Source organism: Candidozyma duobushaemuli (genome assembly GCF_002926085.2).
Source record: "Candidozyma duobushaemuli strain B09383 chromosome Unknown C_B09383, whole genome shotgun sequence".
Classification (NCBI taxonomy): domain Eukaryota; kingdom Fungi; phylum Ascomycota; class Pichiomycetes; order Serinales; family Metschnikowiaceae; genus Candidozyma; species Candidozyma duobushaemuli.
In genome coordinates this window covers 309,476-326,258 of record NW_020289897.1, presented here as the reverse complement: position 1 = coordinate 326,258, position 16,783 = coordinate 309,476, and the positions used below count along the sequence as shown (strand labels likewise).

The window sequence follows — 16,783 nt, the reverse complement described above, 5'->3', positions numbered from 1 at the left end:
GGCGCTTTGGTTTGACCCCTTGATGCCACTTTTTACTATCTTACTATCTAGACAGATATTTTTGCTTGGCACGCTCTACATGTTAATCAGATAAATCTACCTACAATTTCAAGCTTCTGATGCTGCATCCATCTGCCGTCGTCGGCGCATGCGCATTATGTACCATTTTTATATTTGTCCTCTGCACGGACCAACTGGCTAGATGAGCTCTTACGATAAAAATAAAGACTCAAGGCCAACCCCTTTGAACCTACTTTCGACAACCACTTTCTTCGTTCCCAACGCTTACATTGTCGCTCTCGGATAACTTGATGGGCTCGTGCATCTGCGGTGCATATGTCAATTTAATTGCTCGGGGCGTAGTCTGTATGGATGCATAGCCAGTAGCACGTCGTGAAATACGCTTACCTGGTTCGCTCTCTGAAAACCGGGCCGGCTTTCTTCGCGAAACCGTGAAATTATAGCCAGCGATTCGAGTGATTCGTGAAAGAGCCCCTGAACGGCCTGAAGGCCCGTAATTTCGAATATGCGCCTTGCCTTCTCTTGATTTCTTAACGATTAGCCGGCCCTGATCCCGTAAGCCCGATTTGAGTGTGGCGTGGTTCTCTGCTGTAAAGGTATAGCCAATGGAAGCCCTTTGGAAATTGCCCATGCTTGATGGCACTATAATCGCATCCATTGACCGTTTGGCTTTTCTAGATAGTGAAACATCAAAATCTCCTTTACTGAAAATTTCAGACTAATCGTGAGTCACCTAGCGGATTTCTGAACTGGATGTCAAATTCTACTCGAACATTTTCAAGACTGCTGTGATTGACTCCGGCCGAGATACACTTTTCGCAGTCAAGTGTCTACAGCAGTAGCCTCCCACGTATGAGCGATAGCGACGAATAATCTCATTTAATTGTACCATAAGTGATAATCTTTGATCTTTAATTCTCTTTTCAATGTATTTGGGCTGCCAGGGCTGATCGTTGGGTCGTTCATCAGCTCTTGAACTAGGTGTCTGCCTGCAGAGGAGTTGATGTGGGGTGAATCTTGACTTCCACTGGGAAGATCAAATCATTCAAAAACAAAAATTCTCATGATCCCGATTATCAAAACTTCTCCCTTCTACTGATCGCCAGTGTCCCTAGATTGAAGCCATTGTACCCGATCAACTCACACCAGTACCTCAGCCGAATATGCCTTTAGAGATTTCCTCAACCGAGCTGAATCATCAGCAAGACATGTCGCTTAAGTACCTCGACTCGGCAAGAAAAATTCTTTGCATAGGCAGAAACTATGCTGCTCATATCAAGGAGCTCAACAACATGCCTCCATTGCAGCCGTTTTTCTTCCTTAAGCCATCTTCCTCAGTCTTGCGTCCTAACAACGGTCCATTCTTGGTTCCAAAAGGTACAAAAGTTCACCACGAAGTTGAATTGGCCTTCACTTTGAACAAGACACTCAAAAATTTGCCTGCCACTTTTTCCCACGAGGAGGCTTTGGATGCAATTGAAGGTTATGCATTGACAATTGATATGACCGCCAGAAATGTTCAGGATGAGGCTAAGAAGAAGGGTTTGCCCTGGTCAATTGGCAAAGGCTTTGACACCTTCCTTCCTGTGTCAGGTTTCATCCCAAAACTGCAGATTCCAGACCCTTACAAGGTTCGCTTACAGCTTGCTATCAATGGTGAAACCAAGCAAGATGACCTCACCGATTTGATGATATTCCCTATTCACAAAATATTGAGCACCATGTCATCCATCATGACCCTTGAGAAGGGCGACCTCATTCTCACTGGTACTCCTAAAGGCGTTGGCCTCGTGAGTCCCGGTGATCATGTCCAGGCCACTTTGAGTGTTGATGATAGGGTATTGGAGACTATTGACATCAATGCGGAGCAAAAAGATGGCCCATATGAGTTCAAAGAAACCTAAACAAAGATTCCCTCTTTGGGCGGGACGTACTGTCTTAGAACAACACGAGCCTCATTAAAGACTTTGTGGGAATGTTCATCCATGGAATAGCTCTGCGCGTAAACTACCTGCTTTATGCCGCTTTGCACAATCTTAATGGAACAGGTCAAACACGGACAGGTGTTGCAATAAAGTATGGAGTTCTCGCCGGCAATTCTGTCCCTGCCGGCTTCAAGTAATGCATTTTCTTCCGCGTGTAAGCATAAGCATGTAGATAAGGCTGCACCGCTGCCTTGACCTTTGTTACATCTGGGGCACCCTCCTTCATTGCAGTTAGTGAGGTGGCGAGGTGTGCCGTTATATCCTGTTGCCACAACTCTATTATCCTTGACAATCACACAGCCGACCCTGCGCTTCATACAGTTGGATCTCAATGCAGCCAAATCAGCTAAACGCATGAAGTAAGCGTCCCAAGTTGGCCGAAGACGTTCTTGATTAAGAAGGTCTAGTTCGCTAAGCTTGATATATAGGTCCTTTAGCGACGTGGAGGTGTTGATGACTTTGATGTGCGCTTGATTGTTGATCTCAATTAGTGGGTTGGAAGCATTGAAAAGTAGATCATCCGACTGCTCTATGAACAGGCTTCGGCTAAGAGCTTGAGTGCCCATTTTGAGTTCGTGCCTTTGGAATCGCAAGTTCAATGGGGCATCTATCGAAAGATGAAGAAAGAACGGCCTCTTTTGGAGGGCCTTTAGCATTTCATCGTCGTCGATGTGGGAAAGAACAAAGTTAGAACGCCAGTTTTCTGTAACATGATCTAATAGCGAACCAAATGACTCAAAGATCATTTGCCCCAGGTCTGACGATGTCTGCTTGAGTTTGGTGTTCCCATTGGACCCATTTTCTGTAGTGTGGCCATTTTGAACGGCTCTAGTCTCACTGCTGGCATTTATAGAAACAAGCGTGAATCCTTGAAAAGATAGATATCTAACAACCTCCGACTTGCCCGCTGAAAGGGTACCGGATACAGCGATGAACATGGTGATACGCGTAGAGTATTAAGATTAAAGCGCGACTCATCAGAGATGGTCCGAACAAAGAAGACCTTATAACATTTCATCAAAAAGACTCTTCAATCCTTTTATTGAGAATAGTGGAGTTTCTTAGAACCTGGATAATACTGTTTAATTTTAATTATTTTTTTTTTTTTTTTTTTTTTTTTTGTGACATATTTTGCTATTTTAGGGAAGAACGAGTTCAGTAATTCTCAGTAATTCGAATATACAGTGGTGTTTTTGCAAAATAGTACTATCAGACCTACATTTCGGAAATTGATCTTTTTCATCGCAAAGATAATCAAACTTTCCATGATCTTTCAACCACTCTTAAAAAGAAAAATACTCTTCAGAAAAACACAATGTTCATTTTATTGGCTGATTTTGCATTGGGGTGCTTCAATCTGCAAGTCAATCACTACCTACACCTTGCGTTCGCGATACTCGTATACTATATAGTCTTATCAGATCATTTCGCCTTCCAATCGCTACGATGAATTTTACCATAATTCTCCAAATATTGGTACTTTTCTGTGTACTGGGTCTTGCGGGCAAGACGCCAGTCAGACAGGGAGGGTACTGTTCCATGTATGACAATTGCGGGAAGAAGTCGATCTTCGGTTCTCTGATTCCCTGTCCTTCCAACCAACGTGCCGTGAAGCCTTCTGACGAAGCCAAGGAACTTTTGGCTCAGATATGCGGAAGTGACTTCCTCACAAACGACGGCGTTTGCTGCTCTTATGATCAATTGGTCAACTTGGAGCTGAACCTCAAGAAGGCTGAACCGTTGATAAGTTCATGTCCTGCTTGCCGCAAGAACTTCTTTGACTTCTTTTGCAAGTTCACTTGCTCCCTGACCAATCCACCTTTGTTGAGATTGTCGAAACAACTGAAGCAATCGACACCAAGAAAGAGATTGTCTCGGAGTTGACCATCTTTACTGATCCGGACTATGCATCGGACTTTTTCGACTCTTGCAAGAATATCAAATTTTCAGCATCTAATAGCTACGCTATGGACCTTATTGGTGGCGGTGCTAAAAATTACTCACAGTTTTTGAAGTTCTTGGGGACGAGAAACCGCTTTTAGGTGGATCACCTTTCCAAATCAACTTTCAGTATCTGTTGGCTGATAACAAGGATAATGGGTTGAAGCTCAATTCCGGCGAAATGAAGGCATGTGATGATGAAGTCTACAAATGCGCTTGTTCTGACTGCCCTACGTCCTGTCCAAAGCTTCCAAAGTTTCGTAGACTTGATAGACAATGCCACGTTGGTCACTTACCGTGCTTTTCGTTCGCTGTCATCATGGTTTGGATAATAATCATTTTGATAATTGGCGTCTACCACATGCACATTGCCAGACAAAGGCGACACCAAATTGAGCAGTGGAACAGATTGATTGGAGGGGAAGAGCACCACACACACACTCATGATGACAGCCCCATGATTGACACCCACATCAGTCCAAAGAACAAGAATGTATCTTTACCGTCACAAAAATGGCAGTCGTTCCGTGAGAGTGTCGTTATCGGACTTGAGAGGTCTTTCACCCAGATTGGGTACCACTGTGCCAAGTTCCCAGCGATAACCATATCTGCAAGTATTCTTTTGGTAATCTTATGTGGCAGTGGTCTTTCGCGGTTGACATGGGAGACAGAGCCTGTCAAGTTATGGGTCAGTCCTAACGAGCCCGCGTTGCACAACAAACAATACTTCGAGGATACATTTGGCGAGTGGTATAGAATTGAACAACTCTTCATCGCTAGTTCAGAGAAGGAGAAGGCAGTGCTTTCTTGGGAAAATGTGCAATGGTGGTTCGAGAAGGAGCTTGAGCTCTACACCCTTAGAGATTCCAAGAATAAGCTGATCAGCCTCGAGGAGTTTTGCTTCAAGCCATTGGGCGATTCGTGCGCTATTGAGTCATTCCCTCAATATTTTGGTGGTGAAATCGGGTTCTTGAATGAGAACAACTGGCAGAAGCAAATTTCTTCCTGCGCCGAGAGCCCTGTTGAGTGTTTACCACCCTTTCAGCAACCCTTGAACAAAAATCTACTTTTTTCTCTGAGTGAAGTTTTGGAGTCAGAGGCTTTTGTTGTCACAATTCTTCTCGAGAGTAACTCAAGCAGTCAAGATTATCAGTTGAGAGTGACGGAGTATGAACATTCATTACAGAAGTGGATTAAAGGTTTGCAAGCAGAACGCCCCGATTTGAAGATCTCTTATAGTACTGAAAGCTCACTAGAAGAAGAGCTCAATCAGTCAACCAACACGGATGTCAAGATCGTCGTAATCTCATACTTGGTGATGTTTTTGTATGCGTCCCTCGCTCTTGGTGGCAAAATTCCCAAGAGTTTAAACCTCAAGACACTTATTAGAACGAGGTTTTTGTTGGGCTTGAGTGGCATTATTATCATTCTCCTATCAGTGGTCTCGGCCGCAGGCGTGTTCGCTTACTTGGGTGTGAAATCCACCTTGATTATTGCTGAAGTGATTCCATTCCTAGTCTTGGCTATTGGTGTCGATAACATCTTTTTAATTGTTCATGAATTACATTGCATCACAGAAAAGTTGCCTGAAGTCGATGTTGAGGATAGAATATCCCAGGCGTTGGGTAAGATAGGCCCATCCTGCTTCATCAGCGCTGGCTTACAAGTTATGATGTTTTTGCTTGCGACAAGCGTCCAAATGCCAGCGGTGAGAAACTTTGCGTTCTATTCCGCTGGTGCTGTTGGTATCAACTTTTTGTTGCAAATGTCAGCTTTTATTTCTCTCCTTTCTTTGGATCAACGCAGACTTGAGAGCAATCGGGTTGACTGCATCCCATGGGTACAGCTTGATCATCAAGTTGCACTCGATCAACAGGAGTTTACTGTTGATCATATCGAGTATGATTTCTCAACATACATTCGCAAAAGCTATGCACCTTGGTTACTCAAGCCTTCAAACAAGAGGAAGATACTTTCTGTGTTTTTGGTTTGGCTCGGTATCTCATTATGTTTGCTACCTGGTATTGAGTTGGGCCTTGATCAAAAGATCGCCCTTCCATCGAGTTCATATCTTGTTGACTATTTCGAGAGCGTCTACAAATATTTGAACGTAGGACCACCGGTCTTCTTTGTTGTTAAAGATCTTGACGTGACGAACAGAGAGGAACAACAGGCTCTCTGTGGCAAATTTTCAACTTGCAACGAATTTTCACTTGCAAATATCTTGGAACAGGAATTTAAAAGATCGGAAGTCTCAACTATCGCAGAGCCCGCTTCTAACTGGTTAGACGATTTCCTCAATTGGCTTAACCCAGCTCTTGATCAGTGCTGCAGATTCAAAAAGTCAGCCTTTGGGGAAGAGTTTTGCTCACCCACAGCACCAGAACGTCAATGTGAGCCGTGCTATACCAATCACAACCCACCTTATAACAGTACTATGGAAGGATTGCCTCAAGGTAAGGAGTTCATGAAGTTCTTTAGACAATGGATTACAGAGCCTAGCGATCCATGTCCATTGGGAGGAAAAGCGACCTATTCCAACTCGCTTAAGTACAACTCTAGTAAGGTCGAGGCAAGCTACTTCCGCACTAGCCATACCCCAATGAGGTCCCAAAAAGACTTCATAGTGGGCTTCAAAAACTCGATTAGAATCGTGAACGAGGTCAAAAAATATATCGGGGCAAGATCGACGTCTTCGCTTTTTCGCCATTCTACGTGTTCTTCGTCCAATATCGAACGATAATTTCACTCACGTTTACAACGCTTGCAACCGCCGCGGCTATTATATGGTTTGTCAGTACACTTCTCTTGGGCCTGTTCCGCACAGCAACAATTTTGGTTGTAACGGTTACAATTGTACTTGCCAATATTGGAGGCGTAATGGCATTATGGTCAATTTCATTGAACGCTGTCAGTTTAGTGAACTTAATCATATGCCTCGGTCTCGCCGTGGAATTCACCGTGCATATCGCGCGGGCATATTTGACAGCCGACGAAGAAGAAGAAGACGAAGTTTACGACAGCTTCATGAACAATGAAGCTCAATTCTTACAAGATAAAAGAGCTTCACTGGCATTTAAAGCTTTGAGCCTGGTCGGAGGATCTGTGCTTGGCGGTATTACAATTACCAAATTTATTGGCATCAGTGTGCTTGCTTTCACAAGGTCTAAGATATTTGAGGTGTACTACTTTAGAATGTGGCTATCCTTGGTAGTCATTGCAGCCACACATTCCCTCATATTGTTGCCAATATTGCTTAGTATCTTCGGCGACATATAAGTCACTAGACCAAGGATAGTAGGCCTAAAATATCGGAGGGGTTAAGATGTGCGCCAAAAAGACCTTACATCAAATGGGCTTAGACGAAAATTGATTCATTCACGTTTTGCAGAGCAAAGTTGCACGGCGGAACCGAAGGAAGGTCGCAGTGTTATGCAGCGTTTCGCTGTTTTGGTGCGGACTATCGCTCGATTAGGAAAATGCTGCTAGCAATCTGCGATTCACTGTGCGTTGCTCTCGTCTCAACATAGAGATGGAAACGTGACCATTAAGGCCCCGTCAGTCACCCTGCAGGACAAAATTCTCAATGTATGGGCAATGTTTTTCTTTCCTCTTTCAAGCCCGAAGCGTTGAAAGTACTACAATAGTAGCAACAAGTGCTTGCGAAGTTATCCATCAACATGTCTTTTTCTTACACCTTCAAATGGTATGTTTTCTGCACAAAATTATTGCAATTGATCTAAAGCGATTATAGATTAAATGCCAAAGCTACATTCTTTTGCCGGTACCTCAAATTATGGGGGCAATTGATGACTTGCACCAATTGACGATGAGGGGCCCAGAATTTGGGATGGACCATTCAAGAATGTCTGCCCCTTCATGATTACTAGCAATGTGCTCTGCGCTTCTATATTGCCACACTTCTTATGATACTAACGCCACAGGCCAAGCGGTCCAAATGAAGTCATTGTGACCGGTACTTTTGATAACTGGTCTAAATCATACTCGTTGGTGAAGCAAGCCGACGGCTCTTTTGAATTGAATGTTCCGCTTGACAGAAGCAGCGAAGTTCTCTACAAGTATGTCGTCGACGGAGACTGGACTACCAGTAAAGACCAAAAGACTACGAGCGACTCCTCCGGCCACACCAACAATGTCTTAGAACCTGTGAAGGCCAAGGACTACAAAGGTACAACCTCTAGAATTCCAGAGGCTGGAGGTATTGGCGCCGCAGTAGCACAAGGCTCTTCTGCCACTGCATCCTCTCATGCCGGTGATAAGGACCTCAAGACTACCGTTTTGCCATCCTCAGAGGGCAAGCAGACTACATTGGGTGAGCCAGGTATCTTTGTCCCACAAGCCAAGGATACCGAGGCTTTGGCCGCCTTCGAGAATGTCAGAAACGTTGACCCTAAGACATTGAATGAACCTAAGGATGACGAAAAGTTCACCAAAGAATTGACCCCTGAGGAGAAGAAGAAGCAGAAGAAGAAGTTGAAGAAGACGCAGTACAAGCTTCGTAAGAAGCAGCAGAAACAGGCTGCAGGCGGTGCTGCTGTCGGAGCCGCTGGTGGTGCTGCTGCTGGTGGCGCTGCTGCTGGTGGTGCTGCTGCTGGCAGTGCTGGTTCTAAAGCCACCACCGGAGAAGACAATGACCAGGATAACGACCAGTCTGAGGACTCTGAGTACGAGAAGTCTCCTGAGCCTGAAGCCGTAGAGGCTACAGTTACTGGAACCATCCTTGGTGCAGTTGGCGGTGCTGCCACAGCTGGTGCTGGCGGTGCTCTTGTTGGTGCCCTTGGAGGTGCCTCCGCTGGTCAGGCTGCTCACAACTACTCTAGTTCTCATTCTGAGGATGCCAGCACAACCACTAAAACTGAGGAAACAGAGGCTCCACAGACATTGGACCCTGGTAGACAAGCCCTTAACATTCCAGGCAGCATTGCTGGTGTCGACAAGGTTCCAACTCGTGACGACGACAACTTAGCGACAAAGACAAAGACTCTTGACACTTTGACGTCTTCTGAGTACGTTGACTCTAAGGATGAGGATGCTCCTGATAGCTCCAATGCTGCTGTGGGCGGCGCTGCTGTTGGCGGCGCTGCTGTCGGCGCAATTCCAGAGGACAAGAAGGCCGAGGCGACTACTCAGGATGGCCTCTCCAAGCAGAATGAAAACACCGAAGAATACCCAGTCAAGGGTGACTTGACTCAAGCTGGCGCCGCTGCTGTCCCCGTCACTGCTGTTTACGAGGACAAGAAGTCTGCTCAGAATGGCGCCGATAAGCCATCAACTGAGGATGCTCTTAAGAAGCAGAAAGAGAACACCGAACTGTACCCAGCTAAGGATGACTTGACCACCGCTGGTGCTGCTGCTGTTCCTGTCGCTGCTGTGTATGCGGACAAGAAGACAGACGGTGGTGCATCGCAAGTTGAGCCCTTGGACAGTGACAAGCTTGCAAAGAGCATAGAGGATAAAACCGATTTCCCCGAAGACCCACAAGCCAAGGAGGCTGAGGACAAAGATAAGAAGCACGATGCAGCTGTAGTGGGAGCTGGAGCTGCAGCTGGTGTCGCAGCTGGTGCCGTTGGTGGTACCGCAGCCTCTCGTGGAGCTGGTGCTGCCCCTGCTAAGGAAACTACCGAGCCAGCCGTTCCAGTACAGCCTGTATCTCAGGAGAAGGCTGCTCCCGTTTCCAAGGCTGCGGAGCCCAAGGTTGACGCTCCCGTGGCCTCCAAGGATGGCTCTGAGGTGCCTGGTGTGTTCGGCAGCGGTTCCGCTGTGACACCAGAGGTTGGTCCTAAGGAGGTCAGCGCAAAGGAAGTCGACGCCGCTCCAGTAACAAGAAGCAATGATCACAGATACGACAGCGAGGACGAGATCATCATTGCACAAGGTGGTGAAAGCGTTAAGCAAGTCGAGAAGAGAATCCAGGAGTGGGAAGGAGATGTCAGTGTTGAACAGATCCAACCATCTCCATCCGAGGCAAGAAGATTGGCCGAGGAGGCTCATCTCCTGAAGCAGGCCCAGCTTGCCGCTGAGAGAGGTCAAGAAGTGGCCAGTCCATCTAACCCACCTGCTGGTCCAGTGAAGGCAGACAAGAAGTCCCCCAAGAAGGCAGAGAAGGCTCCTAATGCAGCTCAGCAACATGCAACCAAGACCAAGAAGGGCATTCTTTCGAAGCTCAAGAAAATCTTCAAGTAAGCAGATTTTGTGCTGGCGCTATCTTTCTAGTTATTTTTTTTCGCATTGGTACCAAACTTCAAACATGTTGAATGATCTTTTTTTACCGCTCCATGTCAACCATACATCCCTTAATACTATATAGCTTAATTGTACTATTTTGCCATAATTATTGAGCCCTACAAACGGTGGCTCTCCAAAGTCGTTGTACTATTGTAGAAGTTTACATTCGTGACAAATCGATAAATTCACTATGTGCCGCCCGGCAAAACTACAGATGCGTATGTGCTGTATCCGATTTCTTATATGCTATAATACATTTTCCCTGTTGAACTATTGGGCTAGCGTCAGCTAGCGGGCCTCGAACTGAACCATTCTTCTGGTTCTGGCCTTGTAAATGACTCTGTGGCCACACTCCTTACATCTGATGGCATCGCTCTTGCCCAAAGAAAAAGAGGCACCGCACTGAGCACAGTTGTACTTGACACCCAAAGACTTGCTGGTGATGTGACCATGGGCAGCAGCAGCGATCGACGAAGGGGCACTGAAGGCCTCTCTCTGAGGTGACGACATGACTTGTGTGGATGAGGAGGTCGATGGAGGAGACGTTTTTTTGCGAAGACTCTGAGGAAGGTTGGTTTTGCTTTTGTGCCGGACCATCAATAGAATCCCACATCAACAACACCAGACCGATTCGAAAATATCTGGGACAGACTTCCTCCTGTGAATGCTTTGTGATTCCGCTAGGTATCTCTGCTCGTGCAAGTATGAGTCGGTGAGATCTCTCGGTGAAGGTGGCGACGCTTTACAATCTAGTCATATTGGTGCCTTATACTTCTGTCCCCAGTGCCAGGCCATAAAATGTGACGAATGCAGCAATATCAAGATCCGGAGTAAGTATTGCATCCGTTGCATGGTGGATTATACCGAGAATGCCGGCCAGACTCGGTGCCTGAAAAATTGCTTTGAGTGCCCCAAATGTATGAGTCCTGTTGATGTCAGAAGCAGTGATGAAGTTTGCGACGAGGGCAGGGGGAAAAGGTTCTTTTTCAATTGCGTATACTGCAGTTTTGAATACAAAACGAAAGTTATCACCAGGCCGTCGCCGCTACAGCAGATTTTAAAGAAGGAACTTCCAGATCAGCATGCAAAGACGGTTGCGAAATACTCGGCCATGTACCAATTGAACAATCAAACAAAGAGGATTGATAAAGTAAGTCTATCGCATATACAGAGACTCGCCGCAATGAAGATAAAAGAGGTGGCCACAGACAATAATCATGAGACCACGATATCTCAGAATGGCCCTTTAGATATCATGGGTGCGGTGCCTGAGTATCGTCAACAGCCCAAGGGAACAAAATTGGCATACAAGCATAGTATCAGCTGCGGTGAATGCCGATACGAGCTTGTTTCCCCTGTGGCCGATGCCAAGCTGATCAAAATACTAGCGAAGCACTACGCTGGCGACATTCTTCCAAACTTGGCCGCAACTTACATTACAGGGAAAGATGACGACCAGGATGATATATCCTGCTCCCTCAGCATAATCAATAACCTTTCTTCAAGCATAAACGTCGTTGTATCTATTTATGGTAAGGTACCGGCATCTCTCAACGAGGAGGACATCAACGTCTCGCTACCGGTGTCGAGTGTGAGCATCCGAGGGAAACGAGATAAGATTGATACGATTGATACGATACCCACGGCCTTTTTGGGTTCGAAAACGAAAGCAGCGCAGGCTCAGCAGGTGCTAAGACGCCGCCCTACAGACCCAGTAGAATACGGTGCCAATTGGGCCTCGATCCCATTCACCATCTCACTCAAAGAAGGTGCAGCACTACCTGAGTTACAAAGAATCCCATTTCATGTGGAGGTGGAGACAAAACTCCCGGAAGCCTGGAAGCTGTTCAGTGCAAGGCGAGGCTTACGCTTCAAGTACTGGGCAATCGCAGAGCTCCGCCATTCTGATGCATTGAATCAAAAAACAGGTAATGACAACTAAGATCTAAAAGTCAAGAACAAGTACTCCCGCCACAGCTCTTAGATGCCGCGTATCTAGCGTACTTGCACTTGAAGTAGGCGGCTGTTCCTCCTGCTCGGGCAATTCCACATCCTCCTCCTCCACTGAGGTATCACCAAACTGATCAACATTTTGCAGGGACTGAGTTGCCTGTACGACATTGTCAATACCATCGATGGCGGTTGGTGGTTCTTCTTCAAGTCTCACATCATTCGCTCTCACTATGGCTTCTTTGATAAAAAGGCGCATATATTCTGTGGAAAGCGCGACGGTGGAAGCTGTGATTCTCGTATCTGGTTTTTGAAATGCAACGTCGTGAAACACGCGTGCCACAAGTTCAGGCGACACCGACATGAAGTGGTTGCAAAATAAAGATTGATACGCGAATGTGTGGAGCCTGAAGAGGTGAGCATAGGTGCCGATCGCACGTGACTAGACCGCTACGGCTTGACCCACACCTACTCCACCTTATTCATCTCAGCAACCCACAATGGTGGAAATCACCCAAACAGCATCTCCGACCTCTTCCCTTGTGAGTCTTATAAAGACTATATCAGGAGCAGGCCTTTTGTCGATTCCGTATGCATTTTCGACCGATGGCTTGATCGCTGGTGTTCTCATTATCGCCCTTGCTGGTATTACCTCAGGCTACGGCTTGTTCTTGCAGGTTTATGTATCGAAATACGTTCCTGCTGGCCATGCAACATTCTTTAATTTGTGCTCCATCACTTATCCTACGCTCAGTGTGGTATTTGATTTCGCTATCGCAACCCAGTGTTTCGGCTGTGCTATATCCTATTTGGTCTTGATAGGTGATTTGATGCCAACCATCATTACTTCAGTACCATTCGTCAGCCTGGACCATTACAAGCAGTTCTGGATATTGGTTTCAGCTGTTTTATGTGTCCCACTTTCGTTCCTCCGAAACTTGGACTCCTTGAAGTACACCTCGGTGCTCGGACTTACTGCCATTGGGTACATGGCGCTCCTAGTAGTCGTTCACTTCTTGATCGGAGATGTTCCAGAGTCATACAAAGGTGGAATTGTCCTTTTCCCTGATTCGGCTACCAAGGTTTTTTCCACCTTCTCAATTGTCGTGTTCGCCTTCACTGGCCACCAAAATATGTTCTCAATTATAAACGAGGCTAAGAATAAGTCGCTTTCATCCCTCAGCACCCTAGTTAACCTTGCTATTGCAATCCTGGCAGTGCTTTTCATTATCATTGGCGTCGCAGGCTATTTAACCTTCGGTGATCTTGTCAATGGTAACATCATCTTGCTGTATCCAAGCGCATTTTCAACGACCGTGGGGAGATTCTGTATCGTCTTCATGGTGGTATTTTCATTCCCCTTGATGATCCATCCAGCTAGAATATCTGTCAACAACATCTACTTCTGGGTTTTGGTCAACGTGCTAGGTAGAAAGCCAGACGAGCCAGCTGAGGACCAGGACGCACTTTTGCACCCAACCGAGGAGCGTGATGAAACCGCTCCTCTCATACCAAATTCAAAAGCTTATATCGTTCCGTTCCCCGACTCCACCTTTTACAGTATTACAGTGGTCTTGCTCTTGGTGGGTTACACAGCTGCAGTGAGCATTAAATCTTTTGCACTTGTTCTTGCAGTCGTGGGAGCGACCGGTTCCACAGCTATATCATTCATCTTGCCAGGTCTTTTCGGCTACAAATTGATTGGGTCGGAATCCGATGACCCTAGCAAGCTCGAGCAAACGCTCAAGAACCTTGGTCTAGTTCTTTCAGTTTGGGGTTTCATGGTGATGGTCGTTTGCCTTTATTCCAGTTTGGCATTGTAGGGCCAAGTGATGTTCATATAAATATATAGATTCATGTCGATTAATTCTGGATGGAGATTTTTATGTCCTGTGCCACTTTCTCAGAGACGTCTTCGTCGGTCGTTTCTGGTGTTTCTGTCTCGACCTGATCAGCCTCTTCCTCTTCCACCTCTACATCGGAATCATCCTCATCACTTCTAACATCATCTGCGCTATCGCCATGTATGACTTTGTTCAAAACCTTTAAGATTGCCAACATCCAGAGGCAGGTGATGATCTGCAAACCACCAAGAAGTGCCAAGAAAACATTTACGACGGTCGTGGTCCAGCACCTCTTCTGATCAAGACCAGGGATGCACTGACTGTCGAACATCAAATCTCTAGCCTTAACCCATGCATGGTAGTAAAGGTAGTTGTAAACACCATGGCGCAACGCAACCCAAGAAACGAGGAAAAGAACGAACATCGCGTCGCAGGTGCGCTGCCATCCGGAGTATTTCAAAACTTTAGCAGTCGACAAGAAAATGTCGACAGAATCCATAATCATCAAAATCATGTTACCAATTCTGTTGTAGTAATAATAGTAAGAGCCCAAGACCAACGCGACCGTGATGATGTGGTGGCTGAACATTTGGAAATGGTCTTTCCGCTTCTTTTCGATGTTGAGCACAACAATCTGTTGTAACCAAAAGGCAATAGACACAAGGTAGTATTTTTTGAATAGCGATGGCATACGGTAGTGTGGCCAGCCGATGTATAGGTTATCAAGGCTGTGCCAGTGGGGGAATGGCGGTAGATGTATAAGCCAAATGCAAACGAGAAGCAGTAATAGGTCACAGCCCAACTTTGTTCAGCAAACCGCATCTTTGCCTTCTTCGAATGGATATTACAGATGTATTTAGCGAATGGAGTGAACGCCCATTGCATGAGGACAGATCTGAAGAAGGTAAGTAACACCACCCAGGTCACCACGTAGTAGCCGTCGTCGAGGCCGATGTCGTATATATTCTGTGACCCTTCTCTTTCGATGAAATATTGTAGATGGAAGAACTTCTGTGTATAATGTGTGACATTCGGAGCAAACCGAGTGCTGAATAAATGTGTCAAATGAAGGCCCACGAGAAAGTTCCTCGAGAGTGGAATTTGGTTTTTGTCGATCACCTCCTGCCACGAGGAGGAATACTGGGACGCCATGGCCGCTGTGATTATGTTTTGTTAAAGGCTGTAATAAAAATGGTGTACCCAGATCGATGGTTCTGACAGGTGGGCGATGGGGAAGAATTGATAGATGGAAGCTGATGAAAACGCGAAGTAAATTCTATTCTGAGGAGGGAGCAGCCAGTGGTGGGGAACGGCTATTGTCGACTGCAGAAACAAAGAATTAAACGTACAGACGAGTTTTTCGAGCTGTAAGTAATTTGGGACAATTATTTCGGTTTATGGGGTCCCCTTCGGTTTTGTGTCAAATTGAGACTAAACTTTTTTTACCCGTCGGTGGTACAGCCTTGAGCGCCCTTTGCCCTAAAAGGCACTTTCACGCCTGGAGTGCATAAGGTAAGCTTTATCATTGACTGTAGGAACCGGAACCAAGCGCAACCCAACCAAACTGGTTCTAGTCTCTGTCGCCTACCGGCTAAGTAACATTTGCTGAAGTGCCTTTCTCACATGATTTTCGTTGTAGCGATCCCACGCAATGTATAAATTTACCATCTCTTGCATTGCCTCAACCATCTCATCTAAATTAACATGCGAGTAGTTGAAAAAATTCATGAATCGGTCGATTTTGACCGTATCCTCATCTAGCCTCAGATCAGGCAAGTTGCCTCCAGAGGTGGTCTGAATGTCCACATCGCCTCCCGCGTTAAGAGTCATGAGATCATCTAGATGCATAGCGGAAGACTTGTCGTCCTGTGCCTGATTCCCGACGGGCCCGGCGGCACTTCTGATGGCATTAAGGTTCTTCTTAAGAACAACTGTTATATAAATCGCCGCCATAGCTATCACATGGGGCGGGAAAAGGAGGTGCAAGTCGGTGATGTAGCTGTCGTTTATGAGGGACCACAGATGCTGGAGCTCGTCGTCTGTAAGGGTGAATCCGAAATGTGTGCTGTTGTCTGTTAGAAAGTCTCTGATTTGTAGAAGCAGCTTATATGGGTGGTGCAATATTAGGTACAGCTCCATCTCTTCGATGAGGTAGAACTCGAATTCGGCTAGTTTCGTAACGTCGTGAGGAATGTACTCGGGCCAGAGGTTTCTTGCCTCCAGTACTATCAATCGTAAATGCTGTGGGCACTCTTCTATCTTACATGCCACGTAGAGACATGTGGTGACTAGTAGGTAGGCGTTCACTTCCTTCAACAGAACCCTGGTTAGGAACCGAAAGAGGTACACTTCGGCGGATGCCAATGCAACTTGACGAACATTCAAGCGTCGTCCAAGCTTTACCACTAACGTATGAAGGTATATTCGCATGTTCACATCGTAAACGATCTGTGGATTCTCTTTGATCAATCCACTCTGAACCATCTTCTTCTCCAAGAGCACTAGTTTCCTCCTGCTCTCCATGAGACCTTCTCGTGTGAGTTGCCACTTACTTCGCTGTGAAGAGGACCAGTAATCGGCTGACATATTTGGTAGTGACGGTGTGCGGTTCTAGTATAGGATAGTCGATGTCTTCGACGTGGTAATGCGATTAGTGCGCTTTCGGTTATCGAGCCGCTCCACCGAATGACCAAGAATAGACGGACCTGTGGCGTGCTCGTAACATTGAAGAGTTTATGAAACTACGAGAATCTAAATTTGGGTATTCGAACGCCGTGTCGGCGAAGTCATGTCGTA

General features: G+C 46.1%; 10 protein-coding genes across 10 annotated transcripts; 5 read left to right on the top strand and 5 right to left on the bottom strand. All coding sequences in view use genetic code 12, as the record gives it.

The window, feature by feature from the left end:
- Positions 1–1,184: 1,184 nt before the first annotated feature.
- On the top strand, positions 1,185–1,925 carry CXQ87_003029 (uncharacterized protein; the record flags this gene model as incomplete). The annotated part of the gene is made up of 1 exon (XM_025481514.1): positions 1,185–1,925. The coding sequence occupies one exon, from the start codon at positions 1,185–1,187 to the stop codon at positions 1,923–1,925; it is 741 nt and encodes a 246-aa protein (XP_025336132.1).
- Positions 1,926–2,207: 282 nt separating this feature from the next.
- CXQ87_003028 (deoxycytidine monophosphate deaminase) lies at positions 2,208–2,944 on the bottom strand (the record flags this gene model as incomplete). Its single annotated transcript, XM_025481513.1, has 2 exons — positions 2,208–2,213; positions 2,279–2,944. The coding sequence occupies 2 exons, from the start codon at positions 2,942–2,944 to the stop codon at positions 2,208–2,210; spliced, it is 672 nt and encodes a 223-aa protein (XP_025336131.1).
- Positions 2,945–3,545: 601 nt separating this feature from the next.
- CXQ87_003027 (uncharacterized protein) lies at positions 3,546–4,048 on the top strand (the record flags this gene model as incomplete). Its single annotated transcript, XM_025481512.1, has 2 exons — positions 3,546–3,753; positions 3,801–4,048. The coding sequence occupies 2 exons, from the start codon at positions 3,546–3,548 to the stop codon at positions 4,046–4,048; spliced, it is 456 nt and encodes a 151-aa protein (XP_025336130.1).
- A 260-nt stretch (positions 4,049–4,308) lies between these two features.
- CXQ87_003026 (uncharacterized protein) lies at positions 4,309–10,151 on the top strand (the record flags this gene model as incomplete). Its single annotated transcript, XM_025481511.1, has 3 exons — positions 4,309–6,290; positions 6,381–6,638; positions 7,898–10,151. The coding sequence occupies 3 exons, from the start codon at positions 4,309–4,311 to the stop codon at positions 10,149–10,151; spliced, it is 4,494 nt and encodes a 1,497-aa protein (XP_025336129.1).
- Positions 10,152–10,481: 330 nt separating this feature from the next.
- Positions 10,482–10,950, bottom strand: RPC10 (DNA-directed RNA polymerase core subunit; the record flags this gene model as incomplete). Its single annotated transcript, XM_025481510.1, has 3 exons — positions 10,482–10,754; positions 10,821–10,914; positions 10,940–10,950. The coding sequence occupies 3 exons, from the start codon at positions 10,948–10,950 to the stop codon at positions 10,482–10,484; spliced, it is 378 nt and encodes a 125-aa protein (XP_025336128.1).
- Positions 10,951–11,304: 354 nt separating this feature from the next.
- On the top strand, positions 11,305–12,101 carry CXQ87_003024 (uncharacterized protein; the record flags this gene model as incomplete). Its single annotated transcript, XM_025481509.1, has 2 exons — positions 11,305–12,038; positions 12,086–12,101. 2 exons carry the CDS (start codon positions 11,305–11,307, stop codon positions 12,099–12,101), a joined length of 750 nt encoding a protein of 249 aa, XP_025336127.1.
- A 37-nt stretch (positions 12,102–12,138) lies between these two features.
- CXQ87_003023 (uncharacterized protein) lies at positions 12,139–12,507 on the bottom strand (the record flags this gene model as incomplete). Its single annotated transcript, XM_025481508.1, has 1 exon — positions 12,139–12,507. One exon carries the CDS (start codon positions 12,505–12,507, stop codon positions 12,139–12,141), a length of 369 nt encoding a protein of 122 aa, XP_025336126.1.
- Positions 12,508–12,643: 136 nt separating this feature from the next.
- Positions 12,644–13,966, top strand: AVT7 (Avt7p; the record flags this gene model as incomplete). Its single annotated transcript, XM_025481507.1, has 1 exon — positions 12,644–13,966. One exon carries the CDS (start codon positions 12,644–12,646, stop codon positions 13,964–13,966), a length of 1,323 nt encoding a protein of 440 aa, XP_025336125.1.
- A 40-nt stretch (positions 13,967–14,006) lies between these two features.
- Positions 14,007–15,139, bottom strand: LAC1 (Lac1p; the record flags this gene model as incomplete). The annotated part of the gene is made up of 2 exons (XM_025481506.1): positions 14,007–14,715; positions 14,763–15,139. 2 exons carry the CDS (start codon positions 15,137–15,139, stop codon positions 14,007–14,009), a joined length of 1,086 nt encoding a protein of 361 aa, XP_025336124.1.
- Positions 15,140–15,571: 432 nt separating this feature from the next.
- SSN8 (cyclin-dependent protein serine/threonine kinase regulator) lies at positions 15,572–16,573 on the bottom strand (the record flags this gene model as incomplete). Its single annotated transcript, XM_025481505.1, has 1 exon — positions 15,572–16,573. One exon carries the CDS (start codon positions 16,571–16,573, stop codon positions 15,572–15,574), a length of 1,002 nt encoding a protein of 333 aa, XP_025336123.1.
- Positions 16,574–16,783: the final 210 nt, after the last annotated feature.